This window comes from Coturnix japonica, chromosome 3, assembly GCF_001577835.2.
Source record: "Coturnix japonica isolate 7356 chromosome 3, Coturnix japonica 2.1, whole genome shotgun sequence".
NCBI classification, from domain to species: Eukaryota; Metazoa; Chordata; class Aves; order Galliformes; family Phasianidae; genus Coturnix; species Coturnix japonica.
Window position 1 is genome coordinate 74,622,136 of NC_029518.1, and position 20,221 is coordinate 74,642,356.

At 41.9% G+C, this 20,221-nt stretch overlaps 1 protein-coding gene and 1 long non-coding RNA gene across 6 annotated transcripts in view; one reads left to right on the forward strand and one right to left on the reverse strand.

Annotated features, from left to right (window-relative positions):
* Positions 1–19,849, reverse strand: part of KCNQ5 (potassium voltage-gated channel subfamily Q member 5) — a 244,582-nt gene extending 224,733 nt beyond the window's left edge. The window contains exon 1 of one of the 2 annotated variants that reach the window (XM_015859067.2): positions 19,444–19,849. In XM_015859067.2, the coding sequence (XP_015714553.1) occupies positions 19,444–19,802 (359 nt within the window). In that variant the 5' untranslated portion in view covers positions 19,803–19,849. The remainder of the gene's footprint in view (positions 1–19,443) is intronic. The other variant, XM_015859068.2, reaches the window with a different exon arrangement.
* On the forward strand, positions 5,264–19,445 carry LOC107312048. Of its 4 annotated transcripts, none has more exons than XR_004306579.1 (5): positions 5,264–5,662; positions 7,531–9,301; positions 12,231–12,300; positions 14,594–14,734; positions 15,517–19,445. It is a non-coding gene; the product is annotated as an uncharacterized LOC107312048 (long non-coding RNA). The 4 variants fall into 4 exon arrangements; XR_004306578.1 differs by having other exon boundaries at positions 7,531–8,212; positions 8,878–9,301; positions 14,594–19,445; XR_004306576.1 differs by having other exon boundaries at positions 14,594–19,445.
* Positions 19,850–20,221: the final 372 nt, after the last annotated feature.

Sequence of the window (20,221 nt, forward strand, 5' to 3'; positions counted from 1 at the left end):
AAATGCTACTTTCTCGCATGTTTACTGAAAACAGGTGAACTGGCAGATGAAAGAAACTATGTGCAAATCTGTGCCGCAGAAAAGGCACAGCATGCAATGTGAGAAATGAAGAGGATAGAGACCTTCTGGATACTAACACTGAAGGAAAAAGCTTTAGACTGCGCTCTGATCATCTTAAGAACCCAAAGCAGGAAATGAATCCAGAAACCCAATTCCAAGTTTTATTAATTCTGCTGCACACTGAGATACCTGTTAATTAAAATCACACCAATTCTCCACTCACACGGTAGCCCTGCATTTTTGTAATTGCTAACTTTATAAGCAAAGAACAGGACTTAGAGAACAGGGTAACCAATATCCCCCTGGTGTCAGCCAATAAACAGCCTGGCCATCAAATACCCTTACAAAATGTGAGGCAACAGCTGCCTTAAAACTGCAGTAAACAGTGCAGCAGAAACACCTGCCTGCTGCTAAGTGGGCTCACCGCAATGCCACTTCCTGCCAAGCCAGGCAGTAGGGCTCGCCTTGCATTTGTCTGGCACTTCCAGGAACTCCAGGGGCCTCAGCAACCAACTCCAAATGCACTTCAATACATCCTGCATGTTTTGCATTTTATAAAAATTAACCCACATAGCCCTTCTGTAGTAGTCTCAAATCATCGATGGTGATATCCCACGCTGGCTTCTAGCCTTAACGTTAAAAAACAGGCACCCTAAGGTCATCGGATGTGCCCCATTGCCCCATCTCACACTGAGAGTGAAGACCCTCAGGAGGTGAATGAGAAGAATCACATCCCAGAATTCAGCAGTTTTGTTTTCATGGTGAAATTTTGGGGAGCAGGTATCAAGGAGCTCCAGGCTACTCCATAGAGAACTTTCCCCAGAGACCAAATGTAGAAACTATGGAAATGGCCTGGGTCACACTGTTTCCAGCACGTTGCATATTTTCACATCAATCAAAACAAGTTTATTTAAAGTATAAAATACTCAAGACCTGGGCTACACACACAAAAATTTCCCACACAAATTAAGGGAAGTAAAAATTCCAAATATTTTTGTGACTATGATTTTAATTAATGGAAACATCTTTTCTACATCATGTGACTACAAAGAAACCTACAGAAACAAAGATCTCCAAATTTCCAGCCACCAAACTTATGGATGCCTGCTCAGCAGGCTTCACTTCAGCTTGCCTGCTACTCAATCCACTGTAGGGAAGTCCACTAGAGACACACAAATGGAAAAAGGCAAGCCAAAAGCATGGGACTAAGATGGTGGACAACAGAACAGGCAGGTGGGCAGAAGCATGAAGGAACGCAGACTGGAGATAGCAGCTGTCTGATACCCTTGCACCTACAGTGCAACAGGGCCAATAGGTTCCTGTGGCATTTCCTTGCAGTCCTCCTAATGAAATGACCCATAATTGAGATTAGTAAGGCTTGTGATAACAAAAGTTGCCAAACATTATTTTCCCAGACGTCAAAACTGAATGATGCTTGATTGGTATTTCAAAACATAACATTAAAAAAAATAATAATAAATCACCAAATCTACAGCTTTTAGATTATTTTCTTGATCCAAGAAATACACACTACAGCAGGACCCGGCAGTAAAAACATAAGAACATTTAAGGGCACATTTTTGTATGAGTATTTTTTTATATCAAAAGCATAGCCTCAAAAAACTCCTTCATGTTTAAAAATGAGACTGCTTTAAATGAAAAGTTGGTGCTTGCTGTGCTGGCTTCTCAAGCTGTTATTTTATGCCTTAAGCCAAATTTAAAAGAAGCAACCCCAGAGTGTAACATCAGCTTGTCTTCACTTACTGCTTTGCTTCATTTGCATTCTTTCAACAAGGAGCTGTGAAACATTAAACAACCTGAATAATATTTCTGACTTGTAACAGCAACTTGGACGTGAATTATCCTCTGATTACTCACATAACAATGAGGCTTCTTTATCTTAAAAGTATTCTGAGCACAGATTAAATGAGTTAAGATTACTACCACTAAATACAAAAACACTACTACACTCATTATTTATAAGTCCAAACATATTGTATATTTATGTAAAGTCCATAGATACTGTAATCAGTAGCTGGACCACATGCTTTTCATTAAAAGTCTTTCAGATAAAACATCAAGGTAGAAAAATAATAATTAAATATTGATATAGAATTACATATGAAGGGAATCATTTGCTTTTTTTTTTTTTTTTTTTTTTTAACTGATGTACTAGAGAACTGAACACACTTCTAAAACATTATTTACATACACAAAGCTTCAGGTAGAAGCACACAAATAAAACATGAAAGAATGAGATCCTGCTGGGACATCTGCGTCACCAGCGGTATTGAAGGGAGAGTTTGGACAAGCCAGCACAATGGCAGCTGGCTTGGTAAAGGTTTGCAAATATTGATCGTACCATAGTATAGAGCTATGCTTGCAGGAATGAGGGATAAGACCTGTGCCTTGATAACAGTGAAAGCAAAAGCCAGTCTCCTTGATGCACACTGCAAGCCCAACTGTGTGCTGCAGCCAGCTGGGACACTGGTTATTAGGCTCTGCTGTAGGGCACAGTAGCACGATCCTTGGCTCTCTTATAACAAGGGCACTGGAGAACACTAGGATGCAAACTGAAACCATTACTAAGAACATAAAAGTCTGAGTCTAAAAGACGGTGAAATGCATGCTTATACATACAGTTCCCATCGTTTTAAACCACAGTGCTTTTGCTGACCAAGTTTCAGAAACCACCACCTGTTCAAAAACCTTTTCACATTTCTGGAGGGCTGAAGGCAGACAATGAAAGGTTAAAGCTGGGAGTCTGAATGAAAAATTCTTTAACAGCTTATGAAGTTTTAAAGCAGCATTCATCAGTATTTCTACTCTCTCTCAACCCTTTCAGCTTCTCAGCTCAACTCTGTACTTTTAATACTGAACTGTGCTCCTTAGAGCACCATCCAGACCAAAGGAATCTTCCTGTTAGAGTATCAGCCTTCCTTTGTGAATGCATGAAAAACACAGTAAGAACTCCCCAGTAGGAGACCCCCTGCTTTTCCGCACATGGGTCATCTGCAAAGAGAAGAGGGGAAGTGAAAAAGGGAAGCTGGATGGAGAATGAAGTTGGACGGAGAATAAAGATGGCTGGGAAATTTTAGCAAAACTTTCTCCTGAAAGAGAGATTCAAAAGCATGAAAAACTTTCATCAAACAGAAGTGATTGAAAGTCTTCTTAGTGAAGTAGGGCTCAACATACTTTAAAAAAGTACAAAATGGATAATACCTGAGCATAGCATTTGTTTGTTGTGGCGACAGATCAGCTCTTGTCATCCTGCAGCATACACCATAGACACACAACTATTGCACACAAGCATACATTTCTCAGTAGGTCATAAAATACATTACTTAAGTTCCACACTGAAAAAAAAACCCACAAACACCATTCTGGTGGGCTGCAACAGTTCTACATTTCTTTTGGATACCTGGGACCAAACAAACCCCACCCAGACTATGTCAAAGGGCTAATGGGCCACCACGTCATGCCTAGAAGAGGCCCACAGCCAAGCACAAGGCAGAACAGATGCAGTCAGCTGTGGTGCAAGTTAATTATCAGCGGTGTGGAAAGGAAAAAGCATTACTTCATCTTGTGATCAGAAGATGTTGTTTTCAACAGCATCTTCTTACAAACATACACACGTACATATGAATAAAACCTCTAAGTTAATTGTGCATGCTAAGGTGGTTTTGCTATTGCAATTGATTCACATGGTGCTTCCACCACTGGAGGGAGTTAATTCTGGTCTGTGTTCTGCATGAAGCATAGCAGCACATACATTAAAGACACAGTTAAAGACTCATACAGTGCTGGTACATGCAGCCACTGTACGCCTGGCAGATCAAAAGAAAAACAACATTGGAAAAGGTTAAAAAGCAGAAATTTAGAGCCCGTTTCAAAAGATACACAGCGAGGGATAAATACATCAGTATTATTTTAAGAAGCTTACTTTGTATGGTTTTCAAAATGATATCTTTATAAAAAGTAGTGGAAAGATTTCCTTCGTTTTTAAAAATAAACCAAGAAACCACAGCAGTTTCCTGAAATTTCAGCTTCAGCTTTACACTTCTGCTCCTTGTGGCTCCAGCGCTAATTCATTTTTCCATTTTTGATAACTAATGCTACTCAATGAATTTTCAGGAACACATTTACCTCTGTTACCTACTTAACCAGATTATAAAATGTATTTTAAAAAAAAGAAACTTAGCATTCACTATTTAATACACTCCTGTGGCATATTTTTATTAAATGGTGTATTTTAAATTTTAATCCCATATGATTAAATTTATAACTTTAATTGTAAGTAAGGTTTGAACGATGTCCTCAGTAAGACGCTGCAGCAGTTGGCTAGTCCTGAAGTGGTCGGGCAGATGGACTACATGACCTCTGAAGGTCTCTATTCCTACTATTCCATTTCTACTACTAAAACTGAAACAGATAAAACAATGGTAGAAGGATAAATTGATTCAGTTTTCTACCTGGCTCTCTTAGGAAGCAATATTTTCAGCACATGGAGGTGTGTGATTTTGTGCTGCGAGAATTGATGCATTTTTTATATTTCAAAGAAATCAATATTATAAACTGCTCTGCTTAATTGCTTACAGGTGTATCTCAATTAAAACCCATGAGGATTTTTCTCCATTATTTACACACAAGTAATTAAGCACGTAATCACATTTCAGGCTGTTTAGACTCAAACTGTTCTATAGCTCCTTAGTCTCCTAATATAAAGAAATATTTCTTTCATACACTTTTCAGCAAAACAGTTCTAGTCAAATCACTTCATTCTGCTGGGGACAGACCCAAACCCAATTGTTAGGAGACAAAAATGATCAGCAGTGTATAATTCCTGTATCCCATAGAACACAAGCAGCTGTTTTCAGCCCTCTTTTCAGTTGGCATCTAGAAGCAGTGCCACTAATTAGCACACTTTTCTAGCAAGCTGATCATGCAAAAGAGGCTACAGAAACAAAACTCCCTTTCAAAAGCAATGCCTCACAAGGAATATAGAAAAGTAGCTCAGAAAGTTGTGGATTTTAATAACAAGGCTGGTTCTATGTAGGACACCTGAATTTCCAGGTATGTCCAGCTGGCACATTTCACATATATAAAAGTTGTAATTTTTAAAAAGCTGCAGGACCTCATCTTTACCAAAAGGCACATAGGAATGAAAACAATCATAATTTGAAGTTAAATGGCACTATTTTTTTTTTCCAAAGAATTTGTAAACCCTTACTTGCATTTTTGCATTGTGTGTGCCTGGAAAGTTGCATAAAGTGTGTTGCTTCAGGGCTGCACCTAATTATACTGGGCATCCAGAAATAGGTGCATCTGACTCAGAATTTCTGCATGCTTTGCCAGCCAATCAAACCATAAGACATGCAAGCTATGGTTAAATTAAGCAATAAGACACCGCAAGCTGCAAGTAGTGACTTATCGGCACACAACACACCGCAAGGAAGATCACAACAGGAAACAGTTTTAAGGTAGTAGCTGTCCTCAGCCCAGCTAAGAATATCATCACTACAGTGGCTTTGTGCACTTCGAGTCAGAGGACCTACTGTGCTAACCTTGAACACTGCAAGAGAGGACTAAACATAAAATGAGGGTAAGTGTGCTAAAGCTGTGATGCCTTTGATTGCCAATTGTTGCCTATCACCTGTTTACATCTCTATAAATGCAACTTTTCTCACTTGATAATAATCGTTCTCTGTAGACAGAATCTTCAAGCCAGACTGAAACCCTTTTTGACTCTGACAAGCACAGAGCTGGCATATAAACACACAGCTAGCAATTCACTCCCACGCTTTGCCATTAACCTTAACCTTTGCCATTAACAGGTGGGGTGCTGTACTCCACAATGGTCCTGGACATGTGGGCAACAATTATGACCCAAAAAGAAACCACTTTCCTTCAGGTCTTCCCACAGAAATGTTTCCACCATGGCAAGGTTTTACTTTATTATCTTTTTCACAGTACTATGGAGGAAAAAATAGGCAAATCAGTTGGGCCAAAACTGGTACCAGAGACTTCAATTGAAAATGCATTTCATAAAGAGAATTTGAGGATATTTGTGTTCACACAAGAGTAGTCATTAATAACCAGCAACTTGCACAAAGTTGCTAGGCAAAACACAAAACTTAGTAGTATATTAATCCCCAGGTATTTTCTGCCTAGATTAAGAAAGCTGAAAATGAATATGACAGTAAGGCAGTGGAACAGATAAACTACAGAGCAGTTACAGTCATTGATAACCACTGCATACAATAATGACAGTAATTCAAGGAATATTCTATAAGTAACTCATTCCAATACTGACAACTTTTTGTTAGCAGCTGCTTTGCATAGAACCATTGTATCCTCACTAATTCAGCCATCCAACTAGCTTGTAAAGTCAGTTTCTAAACAAGGAGCAGGAAATCTTGAGGCTGAGCTGCAATTCTGAAGGAGTTATTTCAGTTGATAACTACGTGTCAAGCAACGTAGCAATAAATTCTAAGCACAGTGGCAACTTGACATCAACTGCATTATATGAATAAATACATTGGGTTTTTATAGATTGATATTATAAAGAACAGTCTTTCTCTATATTCATTATACAGCAAGCTGTGCTATTAAACACTGCTTTGCACAAAGGTTGAAAACATAATATACAATCAGCTATCAATCTAAAATATGTTTAAGAGCTATTTGAACAACTGAAGTATTTCCTATTGATTTTAGATTAGGAACATATCCACATTCCCATGCCTGCAAAAAAACAATCATTTTCAGAAAAGAATAAAAGTGTATGTCGCAAAATATGTTATTTTGTACCACATCATTTTCCAAACTCTATGGTTACTTTTGTAGCAGTATTTTAATGATTACCTTTAAAGTAAAAGCATTTTGTCACTTACAATCTCTGTTATTCATTGCAAATGGCTACAGCGAAGATCCAAAAACATTGCCAAAAGCATAATGTGATCCATTGCAGCTGCATATCAGTTAGTATGTAATAGCCAAAGTTGATGCAGCACAAGCATTCTGTGAGCTGCACAAGAAAACAACAAAAGAACAGTGTTGACTGATAGAAACCTGGAGGAGAATTTAAGTTATACAGCATTATTAAGATAAAGGATCCTATTACTTCAGTGATATTTTGCTTCAGTAAGGGCTTCTGGAATTAGATTGGAATTAATGGCTAGTAAACAGCCTTAGGATTTGGCTTGCCATTTATACATGTTAAAGACTTCTCTATGCAGAAGTGCTAACATTTGACTCAACAAACTGTAAGTCATGTTCTCTGCTTTTTTAATGAGGATGGAAATGCATATCAGCACTTTTAATATGTGTGTGTATATATATATATATCTTTATATGGTTCTATACTTGAACGCATCAGAGAGTTTCCAGAAAGCCCAAAACAGCGTGCTAAAACTTTAAAGGTCATAAACCACCGTGATAAAAGCTGTTCTCTTTTTTACCTTTCAACAGTGTCCATGGAGTCCTCTTGTAGGGCTGGCCATTAGCAACCCATTCAGCTCCAATCCCATGATTCTCTGATTGAGACTGGAATTAATCAGAAAGCACCAAAGCAGTAAACAATCATTAGTGCCTTAGGAAAGCAACCAGGTACAACCAAAAAGAAGAGGCTGGCAGAGCATCTAAAAAGACACACAAGTGCAAGACAAATATCTTCTCTTTGAATAGCTTTTTGGAAAACACCTGAATTTGGCTAAGAAGACAAGGAAGCTTTTCTTCGTATTTTCTGTTGAAGTGGGACTTTGAGACACTCATTCACATACAAGAAAAGGAATAGCCATGTTTTTGCAGTGCTAGTTTATCCCAGGATAAAAGAGCTGACAATTTGCTTTCCTTGACTTTAGGGATGATGAAGGTGCCTGAATTAACAAGGGTGAAGATTCAAAAAAGTCTGGGTTGTCATTTTATTTGCTAGGGTCGTGTGAGTAGAAATTGCTTTCCAAGATGTCTTCTGACATACAAAAAGAGCAAACATGAGAGAGAACCAGAAGATACAGTGTATGCATGCTGCTTAATTAACACTGTGTTCTGTGATCCAACACAGAACTGAAGCTGCATAGAAGACATAGAGGACACAGCCTACCCGGGCACAATGTGGATCAATTTTAAATGTCTGTCATCTTGAAGTCAGAGAGTAAGATATCCTTTCTTCACACCTGTTTTTGAAGAATTTATACATGGTTTTGAAAGTTTGGTAGACAGTCTCAGAAAGTCATGAGACGCTTTGTTGCTGTTAGCTCACCTGCAGCCTGTATCCCTGCCATGTGCTGGGAAGCCATGCAACAGCCATTCTGCCTGTTGTTCCGCCAGGCATCCACTTCTCTACCTCAGCATCTTCAGGCAAAGCCAACTAATGCAGGAAGACCTTTCATTGATCACATGATACATAACTTTAAAAAAAATTTAATGCAGTGAAATTCCCAGGTTATGCAACAATACAACATCTGCCAAAACAAGCATCATTTTCAAGAAGTGATTAAAAAAAAAAAAAAACACGCAAAAAAACCCCATAATTTTTTATGCAGGTTTACTGAAGTTAGGTAAGTTACAAATGCATCTATGTTAGTCTGCTACTGACAGCTTACAGTCGAATGAACAACCTTTCTAACACGTGCTCCTGAGGTTGCCAGACAAACTAAATGGGAACAGTTTCATTTGGTTTTTTTCCCCCTTAATGAATCATGCAAAGTGTACTTTCTGATTTTGTTACTCATAAATGCAATTACAATAATTAACTAGCCAGATGCTTTGTAGAACTTGCTATCAGATGTTAAGACGAACAAATTTTTCTCTACACAGTCTAGGAACAAACTCCAGGCTGGGGGCAGAGGATACAGAGCCTCAGCAATGAGCGTTCAGAACATCTGCTGAGCCCAGTCCTAAGGGTACTGCAGGAGCTGAAATAAGGGGACACTGCAAGATACAGCTTTATCCTCCTGCCAGAAAATGTATCCACAGAGGTTTGTTGCTGTCACCTGAACACCCTCTAGAGGTAGGAAAGGAAGCCCTCAGTTTGAAAAGAGAACACACATCCATTCTGGTTAAAGCCCAACCTACCAACCACGTTTATCTGTCCCCGGCTCTCCTCTGATGTGAAGACAGAAGCTCTGTTAGTGAGCTGTCACAACAGACAGAACGCAGCAAACACCCTGCATACACACAGAATGCTGCTCTGCGGCACACTGCGCTGGGAAGGACATTGGTTCTCTGCTGGATGCTAAATGTAGGTATTGAGATGAGTGGGCAGCGCTAACAAACTTATGCCACTTCCAAAATCAAAATACAATGCAGTTCTCTTGCACGACTCTTCTCTAACCTAGTTCAAAATCTTTTCAACTGCTCATGTTCTCATCCAGGCTCATTTTCATCTCAGTCATAATTCACAGAGATCTGCCTCTTTTATACTCAAGACAGAGAAAAATACAATTTTGCCAAGGATGATTAAATGGGAAAAACACAGTCTCAATTTCGTAAAATCTAATTTCTTGAATAATGATTGCTAGTCAATTATATATTTCAGATTCATAAATGAATCTTAATTCAGAATTGTATCTGAAATGTCACTGCACTTTCTTAATAATCTGAGTTTTCAGTCACTGTCTATTATATTATTTATGTTTAACTCCTAAAGCTGGCGATAAAAGCAAGCCAAAAAGAATACCAAGACCTTTCCTTGGAAGTAGGTAATTTACACATGCAGGCAGGTGACAAAATACTGGAGAGTAAAATCACAAAAAGGGTTTTTCAAAGAAACTCCTTCTCTTTTGAAACTTACTGGTGTGATATCACACTTCAGCCTGGTACGGATACTTCAGCTCCAGCTTTCCCATTAATGAACTGCAACCATAACAACGCTCAATCTAATTTTGTCGTATTTTTAGAGGTCTTTGATATTTTATAGATGTCATTAACTCAGCTGTAGTTTCAAAGAGAAATTCCCTGGACAGAAATAAGACTTCACTGTAGCAACCAAATTCCTTCCTGCAGAAAAAGTCCTTAAGGATTCTATTTCCCAGCAAACCAAAGAGCATTCAGAAGGACAAGAATTTAAGATGTCCCTCCACAGGTCTTCCTCAAAGTGTGCTTGTAGCCATGTCACTTGTCAAGGACAAGTGACCAGAAACACAGTCAGGTAGTAAACAAAATGTTCATTATGTAGAAAAATACTACTGATTATTTCCTCAGGTACGTACACAGGGAAGAGAATTCAATAGAAAACAAAACAAGGATGAATACTGTGCTTTACATAGCTATATGTATACTTAATAAACTGATTCACACTGGTACTTGAGCTTTCTCTCTACAGAAAGCAAAAAGAGGGAAAAAAATGTCAATTAAAAACATATTAATAATGTAAGACAAACACACATTTCTTACTTTACAGTAATGAGTGTCAGTCAAGTGAAGTAGGTATGGATGAATTATCTCCCACAATTTTCCCATCTAGCTAATGTTTCTTTTCTCTGTACACTCTCATGAGTGCTCTCACCATGGATCTCCCTACAAATTATCTCCAGACAGTGAAATCTCATGTGAAGTGCCTGCATATACATAATGTAACAGTTTCAACAACTTCTGGATAGGCCTTTAGCCCTCCATATTAAAACTAGTGTTTATAAAGCTTCTGAAGATACATGTCTCTACTGAGTTCCACTATCCCCCTGACTGAGAAACTGCTTTTACCAATGCTCAGTTTGATCATTTCCACTTACTGCAATGTAAGTACGATTAATTACAAGAATACCACTAGAAAGTACATTTAAAAGCATTTTCAGGATGAAAATCAAAATTCCTTCTCAAGCACACTTACAATTTAGGATCGCCACCTGCTCAATGCTCTGGCAAACAGATTATCGGTGGAAGCCAAATAATAAGTCAGCAGCCAGGGTGAGCTCTGAGGAAGGCTCACTTCTTTCCAGACAGCCTATCCAAACATAAAGTCAAATCTATAGCTTTCAAGACTGAAGGAGGAGATAAATACATCTATTTGAATAACTTTTTGTATTGTATAAAAATTTACACCACCTGAAGGTGTTACACCCCAGCTACCCTGCAGGAGAGGCTCTGACACAGCTTTGAGGAGCACCCTGTAGCCTCCAAATACCGCCCTTGCCCACTGCACAGCTACCAGCAAGGAGCCTTCTGCCTCCCTGAAAAAGCTACTGTAAGTTTCCTGCCACCAATAAGCATCCTTTTGAAGAAAGCAGCAAAGATCAAGAACATACACTTCTCTATGGTGATGGTTTATACAACGCACGCAAAAAGGACTCTACAGGAACTACTGTCAACTGCACAGAAATAAGAAAAGATGCAGAGATTTGCTCCCTCCATCTAAGTTTACAGCCCACTTCTAACCAGAGTCAGCACAACTTTCTCAGATGCAAGGAAGTGCTTTGCAAGCTGCTGAATTGGCTGTATGATGCCTTGGCAGCAATACATCTTCTCTAGCACAGGGCCACATGAAAGGACGCAGTCCACTCACCATCCCAGCTCCTGTGCTCACACCAGCTTCACTGAGCCACCACCTGTCATGCTCTGAGGACACAGCAGTGTCACCACCAAAAAGATGTGGTTGCTGATCCAGAGTGGTCACTTGGGGAGACTGCCCTGTGTGTATCCAAACTTACTGTCAAACACATGTGGCCCCTCACATCCATGACTCATAGAAGTACATACAACACCATGTTTCATCTTCATTTACCCGAAGTCCCTCTCAGGTAGGTCAGGATCCTCACATGATGTATATTTAGAAAAGGACTAGCAGTAATTTTTAAGCGCCTCCCTGTTAACAGAGCATGGAAGAGGAAGATTTGTGCATTTGCGTTTAATGGGTAATTCTCAGATACCATGGTTATGGATCAGCTTCAGACATACAAAGCAATTAAATTTAATGCACTAGAAGAAGTTAGATGCTATTTCTGACCGAATGATCTCAAAAAGGGTGTGTGCAGATGCTCTCATCTGAGACCCAAAGTTGTTTTCCTCTCAAAGCAGAAGGATTTCTGTGATTCTGTGATTCTGTGATTCTGTGATTTTACTCTCTTGGTTTTGTCACATGGACTCATCACCAGTATGTCAACATTTAATATAATGAAATCAATTAAAACTCTACAAAAACTCCTGAAAGACTTAATGTGTTCCCCGCTTTTAAGGATGGAGCCCCAAAGCAAGGAGGTAGCCAAGACAAACAGGAATATATTGCTTAAATCAAGAAGTGAGCAGGTACAGAACTTCCTTTCTTCATTACTCCTAATCAGTTTAAGAGCATGATTCATTTGTTAAACTTCATTTGATACAAGTCGCGGAGAAAAAATTGAATTACCCACTGAAGGCACAATAGAATAATTAAAGGAAGTAGGTATTCATTGCCTTTGAAAATCCATCTCTTCTCAAGAAAATGCTTACGTACATATTTATGTCCATCTCTGTAAAGGAAAATATGCACGTTTATGCCTGGAAATATTCTTTGATGAAGGCCAAGGAGCAAAATTCAGGTATGTGCAGCTGAGGACTGTGCCCTCCTCTGAATCACCAGGCCCAACCACACATACTAACAACAACTCCCATGTTCTTTCAAGTACAATGCAGTGCCTAAGACTACACACTTCAGTGCCCAAAGTGATGAATGTTTTGCCAAGCTTCCTGTAACGCAATTACACTGCAACTCAGACAGCTAACAAAAGATAAATCTGCTGTTACACGGAAAATTGAACACACTTCTGGATCAAGTACAGATGAACTGTAAGACAGCCTTTGAACTTTTGATTGATATATGAAAGGAATTTTACTTTGACATAAGCACAGCAACTGCTTAATAATACTTTGCAATTGATAAAACCACACAGCTGATGAATTTTCCGCCTTAACTGAGCTGCAGTGGCAATCCCTTGGGCAATCAGTCTGCTCTCTTACAGGAAACCTGCGAATCAAACTCTCAGTAACACCTCTCTCAGAATACAGAAAGGGAAGATAATACACAAGTTTTCCCCCATTTCAGTGTAGTTAACATAATACCTATACAGAAGCAAATTTCAGTGCACCAGAATTAAAAATAAGAATGCATGCTCTGTTGTGTGAATGGTTTGCAAAGGGAAAGAGCAACACTTAGTGTACAAAACACACACACACAAATCTGCCTAATTAGGAAGACTGCAGCAAATAACAGCACTTATGCTTACATGTTAAAGATTTTTCATTATATTTTTTGTGTCCTACTCCTTCTTATTTTTACCTGCGTGAAGGAGACCCAATTTTCCTTCAACTGAAATCTGTGGCAAATATCATTAATTTTCATCAGACTTAAAATTTAGGGTCCAGGAAATATGACCACAGAAGTCAGGTGGAAAATAAGTTTTGTCTGTGAGCTATTAAGAAAGAACCACCAATCTAGAGCACTGAGTTTTCAGTGCTAGAAGTTTACATTATCTAGGAAGAAATTATTTTATTTTTTCCCATGTAGCTCTTTTTTCCCCCTAAAAACATGAATAAAATTACAGAATGTGGTTTTCCACTAGGGCTATCAAAAAAAGTTTCCCTTCATTTTCATGAGTACTGGTAAATATATTAATGATGATTATTCTAATGAATAGTGAATGAATTATTAAAGATGGAATGACCTCTAGTATTCCATTTAGTTGATGTTAGAAGTTAATTGCAATTATAGATTTTTATTTTTTTTAGCTCAGTTCTACTTTTATCTGATTCAAGAAACTTAATTAATCACAAATAGCAGTATAATAGGGTGAATAGCTATTACAAATACAGACAAATTTGGAGGACTGAAAGCTCAACACAACTGCCCGACTATATAAAGTGAAAATAAATGTCATGATAAAGTCATATAGTGCAGAAACTTGAAAACACTGAAGAGAGAAGGCCTCTAGCTCATTAAGCCACCACCCAGAACCTCCTGTGCAAATCTGTCATACAAACAGTGTCTCATGGGCAATTAAAACCTTCTTAAAATCTTCCATGCAGTCTATTAAACAGCTCCTCCTTTGAGACAGCATGTACTTAATGCCACATAACGTATTCATAGATCATCCTATCCCTGACCAAAGCCTATAAATCCAGGCAATATTTCTTACCATTTGAGGCCACAGAAAGTTCATCAAGTGTCTTCACCTCATACAAGACACTCAATAAGCAGGACAAGAAATGTCACTTCCAAGACTGACACAGAAAGAAAAACATATAAAAGGCAGAATCACCACAATGCTAAATGTAAGATTATAAGATGAGGAGGAAAATGACAGCCATAAAGACATGTCCAACTCGCATCAAGCATACAGTAGGAGAAGAGATGGAAAGGACTCCACTCTGGCTGTACATTTATTTAAAACCACTGAAGCCAAGTACTAATGTACTACACGAACCGCCTCATTAAGCACATACACAACTCAATCTCATTTGAGAAATAAACATTAGGACAGAAGAAAGACCGTGTACATAAACTTTCACCAGCCCCAGCCCTGGTGACTTACCCAAAGTAAATCTTTTGTTCTCTTATTTCTAGGAAGTTAAGGAGTTTTTATGGCAGAGCAGTATTTCCCCTGGACCATTGCTGTTAAGTCAGAAAACAAGGCGAGTACAAATGAAGGAACTAGAGGAATCAAGCCTGAAGAGTAAAATGTGAAACAAACCGTATTTTGCTAAGGTAAGTGAAAACCACTTCTTACACACATCACATGATAGACATTGCCAACACAGGCAACAGTTCTCCAACAAAAACTGAATGAATAGAGAAGCTGTGTATTATGCACTGCCCACGATAGGGTTCCAAGAGAGGACTGCTGTCCATGAACAATGTTAGGAAGGCACAGGAATGAAGCCTTTTAGCCCATTTTTTCTTCTCTAATGATCACAGAGAAAGCACAAAGAGCTTTGAAGACTGATGTGAATGTGTGGTTAGAGTATGAGCGAGATGCACTGTGAAAGAGCACACAGGAAGTGAACATAAAAACCTAGGAAGTCCAATTAAGAAAAGAGTATAGCTCTGAACCTGGTGCAGACAAACAAAAAAACAAAAAACAAAAAAAAAACCCACAAAAATGAGCAAAACCCACCAACAACATGCATCCATATGGGCACTCAGTAGCACCAGTGAAAAGGGCCTTTATTCTGCACGGCTTCACACTGAGGCACCCACTTGTCCCCTCTCAAGTGAAGTGACAAGGGATGGACTGAATGTGGGAGAGACCCAGGAGAGCAACCAAGAAGGTCTGGGGTCTTGAGTATGTGCATCAAATAGAGGTTAAAGAGCTGAGCTCATTCAATTTGGCGAGAGTGATCTACCAGTTGACTGGCAGTTCACAGCAAGTCAAGCAGCCTGCAACTCCTGGAAGAGAAATTACAAGGATAAGGAAGTAATATGCTTCTTGACATAGAAGGTTCAGATTAACTCTCACCCCACATCAAATCCTCTATTTTCAACTGAAGGGTCGGTCATGCAGGCCTGCAGCATGTTTCCCAGTAGGACTGTGGCACATCCACCCAGTGTTCAAGACCTGTTCAAAGACTGGTTGACACGAATGGGAAAAGAGTATCTTCCAGATGGACTGGAAAAATACCTGGATCCTCTCTAAAGAATGCTTCAAGGAGAAATGTGCACAAAATGAGAATCGGACACTGCATCAGATGGAACAAAACCCCACGGATTTCTACTGAAGTGCATCAAAGTATTCACCATCATTCACTCCCTGAAAGAAAATGGTTATTAAACTTTAGGTGGCAGTCACAGAGCTTTAAGTTTTTACTTCCTCAGTATCTAATAAGACTAACGTGGCTTTGCCACACCATTTATGTTGTCAACTCTGCTAACACTTGCTATTTGTAAATATTGCACTGCTATTTGTCTTTTAAATAAATAAATAAAAATACATTGCTATCCTAACATATCCTAGCAGGCCCTGGCTCTGAAATGGTACTTGAAGATAAAAGCTGTTGTTCTACCTACAGAACACCTGGAATGAATTCGTTAGATGCCTGCAGATGGATAAAATAAAGTGGCAAAATCATTTTTCTTGCTTTCTACTAGGCAAGTATTTAGGATGTTGCACATTATTGTTGTTTCTAACCGTAGTGTGGAACCTCCCTAATTATACTCCTAGCATAGTAAATGATGCAGCACTGTTAGCTCAGATGCAAAGATACTGCTGTTCAACAGCCATCTGATCACTAGCAAAAGATGTCCAGAAAGCAGATATGAAAAGCCAAAACAGCTAGTTAAATTTTTATGGCATTGCTAGATTTTTTTCCGAAATCACTTTCCAGCCTTTTTCCATCCAGAATGCAAAAGGATGAGAAGAAGACCATACTGGGTCACACATTCATCTAGCCCTGTATCTTATCTCCTCCAGCAATGGCTAGTAAAGGAGGCCCATGGAAACATCAATATGGGTCATGCAAAGTGATACACACCCAGACCTGCAATTTGTGATTCAGAAGCTTCCAGAGCAAAAGGTGATGGCTTTGTAATGATAAGGACATTGCCACAACAAATGTCAAAGACTTTTGCACGTAATTTATTAAAAAGAAGTCAGTAAGAAACAGAAACTTTATTATTCCTAAAATAAATCCAACGTGTTAAAATCAGGAAACTTATGCAACTAATTATAACCTAGCAATAAAAACAGTATCAAAGAGTAGTATTTCTTCTGAACTTTTCATGCCACTTCTTTTTCAGAACATTAATTAAGAATAAAAACAATACAAAATCCTTATGACGGCTGAAGATGAAACCCAGAGTTAAATTTGCAACAAATCCGGAACTCCTCTTTGATCATTCTGAGGCAACGTCTACACTTTCTTATCAAACCAAACCACCAAAAATAATCTAAATAAACAACAGTAGCAACAGAAGGAAATCCTACAGCGTCTCAAGACAACGCTTCTAAGGAGTCAGAATATTAGAGAATTCTAATACACCTCCACATGCATTAACTATGTACATACTCCACGTGTAGGTGATGTGGTGTGGCATAAATACTTCATTAGCCACAGTTTAAGTTACTGACTCATTACTCATAAATGGAATAATTTTCTTTTCTGATTTCATAAGCGTACGTACTTGAAGTGTTCCTAAATGAGTAAGAACATAAGACTGTGGTACTTGCAGTAAAGACTTCAACTAAGGCTGCTACGTAAAGCGCTACTGAGATACACAGAAAGGAACGTGTAATTTATGGCTCTGCAACCCAGCACAATTATACTGAAGTCAAAGGGCCACGCTCAAGAGCAAATTGTTCACCTGGTAGCAAAAGTCTGCAGAGCAGCTGCCTTCGGAAGCATTTTGCAAGGCTGGATTTACAAATAAATTAACCAACTGGATTCCAAATGTAGGTCACAACACTGGCCACCCAACTTTCTCTCTGCTTTGGAAAGACAAATAGAAATAAGAGCAAAGCAGGCACCGTCCTCAGCTCTGAAGCATTTTACCCAATGGAAATGAGAAATGAAAATACCATTACAGAGATGGTAGAGATAGTTTCTTATTTGCAACCAGTGTTTAATTCTCCCCTTTTCATTTCAGAAGCAACAGGCAGGCCTAAATAAACCCACACATCTAAGACTTCAGACTGAAACTCTGAAAGCACCCTTGGGCTATTTCAGCCCTGCATATTAGCATGAGCTTCATTTCGGGAGAACACTGATCTAGACGTCGGGCTTACAGCAGAGAGCCCATTCATTCCTGGAGCAGAAATAGTGCCGAGCTATAACGGGCTCTGCAGAGTCGAGAATAGCTTAGCAGAGCTAGCAGCGGACATCTCATCCACATACGTGGTGATGTCTTCTTAACTCTGAGCTATTTCAAGACGACTTTTTTCCCCTTGACCCTGTCAGAGAGCATGTTTTCCAAGATGCATTTGTAGTTGATCAGGTGGATGGAAAAAGCGAGCCAGGAACAGTAACGGTATTATCTGAATATCTGACAGTCATTAAATCAGAATCAAATAAATACATTAAAAGAATTTATAGATCAGCAATGGAGATGTCTGACAAACTGACATCCCATGGAACTCCAAATGACTTAAAGACAGGAGCTGTAGCATGACGGATCCTTGAAGGTAACAGTATCACCAGGCACCTCTACATTACAGCAACGTTTCGAGCTCTCACACAGATTTGCTCAGATAAAAGATAGAATGTTGGCATTTTCAGCTGCCAAAATTGCCATTTGCAATTAAAAATTAAAACTGGCACCCATTCCATGCAGGCAATTATCTAAAGGCAGCTGGCGATCTTCCTTGTTTACAGTGCTGCTGTGTCATGACTTCACTCTGTTTGGAAATCTACTTATTTATTTATTTATTTTCCCGAGGTTTAAACTTGTCAACTTTATTTCCAGCTTAAACTTTATCCATTTTTATGTATGTGGCGATGTCAAACAGCAATCTATGGACTCTTCCACGGCACTGCAGTGCGACAGCACTCCTGGCAACGCGGCGATCCTCAAGCCCTTCCCTACACACTGTGTATAGGATACCACCTGTAGGAACTCAAACGGCACAAGGTTCGAAACTAATGCCCTCCAGGAAGAAAGTTCAGCCCGTATCTGATTTGCGCAGCCAAACGGCAGGGGCAGCTCTACCGAGCGGCCACAAATCCTCGCGCTCAAGGCGTGACAGCGCTACGCCCATTTCTGCCGCTTAGCGCCCGCAACACGTCGGTTCTCCCCCGGTCACCGTGGCCGCGGAGCATCACGCAGAGCAGCACAGCGCCGTGCTCTCGGCAGAACTACGTTCCACCTCCGAGCGTTTCCCTTCGGCGGGGTTCGGGATTGCCCCGCTGCCGGGCGAGGAGCGCTCCCTGCGTGTCACGCCGCCTTCGGGTCCCCATCCCCGGGCAAAGGGCCGTGCCCCGATCCGCGTCCCCGGAGCCCGAACGGCGGTGACCGCCGGGAGCCGAGGAACAGCACGGGTGAATCGGTCCGAGTTTCACAGCTGTGACGGCAACAGGACGGAGAAGCGAAAGGAGGTGTCACTCGCGCAGAGAAAGCGCAGCAATGTCACGGAGCGGAGGGCAGGGCACGCGCTCTCAGAACCGACGCTCTCCCCCAGCGCTTCCCCGTCCCCAAAGCCGGGCGCACCTCGGGTGACCGCACACGCGTGGAGAAGCGAACCCGGCGTGAGAGTGGGAGAAGCGGGCGGAGTGCGGCCAACTTTGGCACCGCGCTGCTCCTCCCGCTCAGCGCCGCGGGGCTCCCCAAGGGCCGTCCCGCCGCGAGGTGCGGAGCCGCACACGCTGCCGGAGGCGCCGCAGGTGGCAGCGAGCGCTCCGCTCCCGGCTCGGGGCCGTTCGTAGAGGAAGGGGGAAGCGGAGAGACCGGGACGCGACGGGCTGGGCGGGGAGGGGGTCGGTACTCACACGAAGGCGTGGTAGACGAAGGCCCAGCCGCGGGGCCGCTCCAGCACGTTGTACAGGTAGTTCTGCAGCCGGCGGTACTTGGCGTTCCGGCGGCAGCTCGGCCCGCTGCTGTAGGACAGCGGTTTCCCCAGCAGGCTCATGCGGGCGCCGTGCTTCCCGCGGCGGCTCTCCCGTAGCCCGGCGGGGGCGGCTGTGCCGGCGGTGCCCAGGAGCAGCAGGCCGTCCCCGCGGGCCGCCGAGCTCGCCAGCGTTCTGCCCCGGCCCGATTCTACATCCTTCATGCCCGCCGCCGCCGTGCCGCTCTTCATCCAGAGCCCCGCCGCGCCGCCCTCCTCCCCGCCGCCGTGGTTGCGGGGCATGGCATCACCCCGGGCGCCGGGGCCGCGGCGGAGCAGGGCGGCCAGGCACCCCGCGGCGGCGGCCCGCAGCGAGCAGCGGGGGCCGAGGCTCTCCGGGCGGCGCCCGCGGGGCGCGGGGGCGCGGGCCACTTTGGGCGCCCGGCGCGGCGGGCCGGGCTGCGGCAGCTTCGCGGGGGCCCCCGCGGGCGCGCCCTCCTCCTCCTCCTCCTCCTCCCGGGCGGCGGGGCCCCGCCGCCGGCCCCCGCAGCGCCGCCCGGCGTGGTTCCGCGGCCCGGGCGAGCCGGCGGCTCGGAGCGCCGGACGGGGCTCGGCTGTGCCTCTCGCCGCCCCCCTCTCGCTCCGGGCGGGCCGGGTGAGCCGCCGCTCCCGCTGCAAGCGGCGGAGAAAGTCAGCGCCGGAGGGTAGCGGGCAGGACGCGG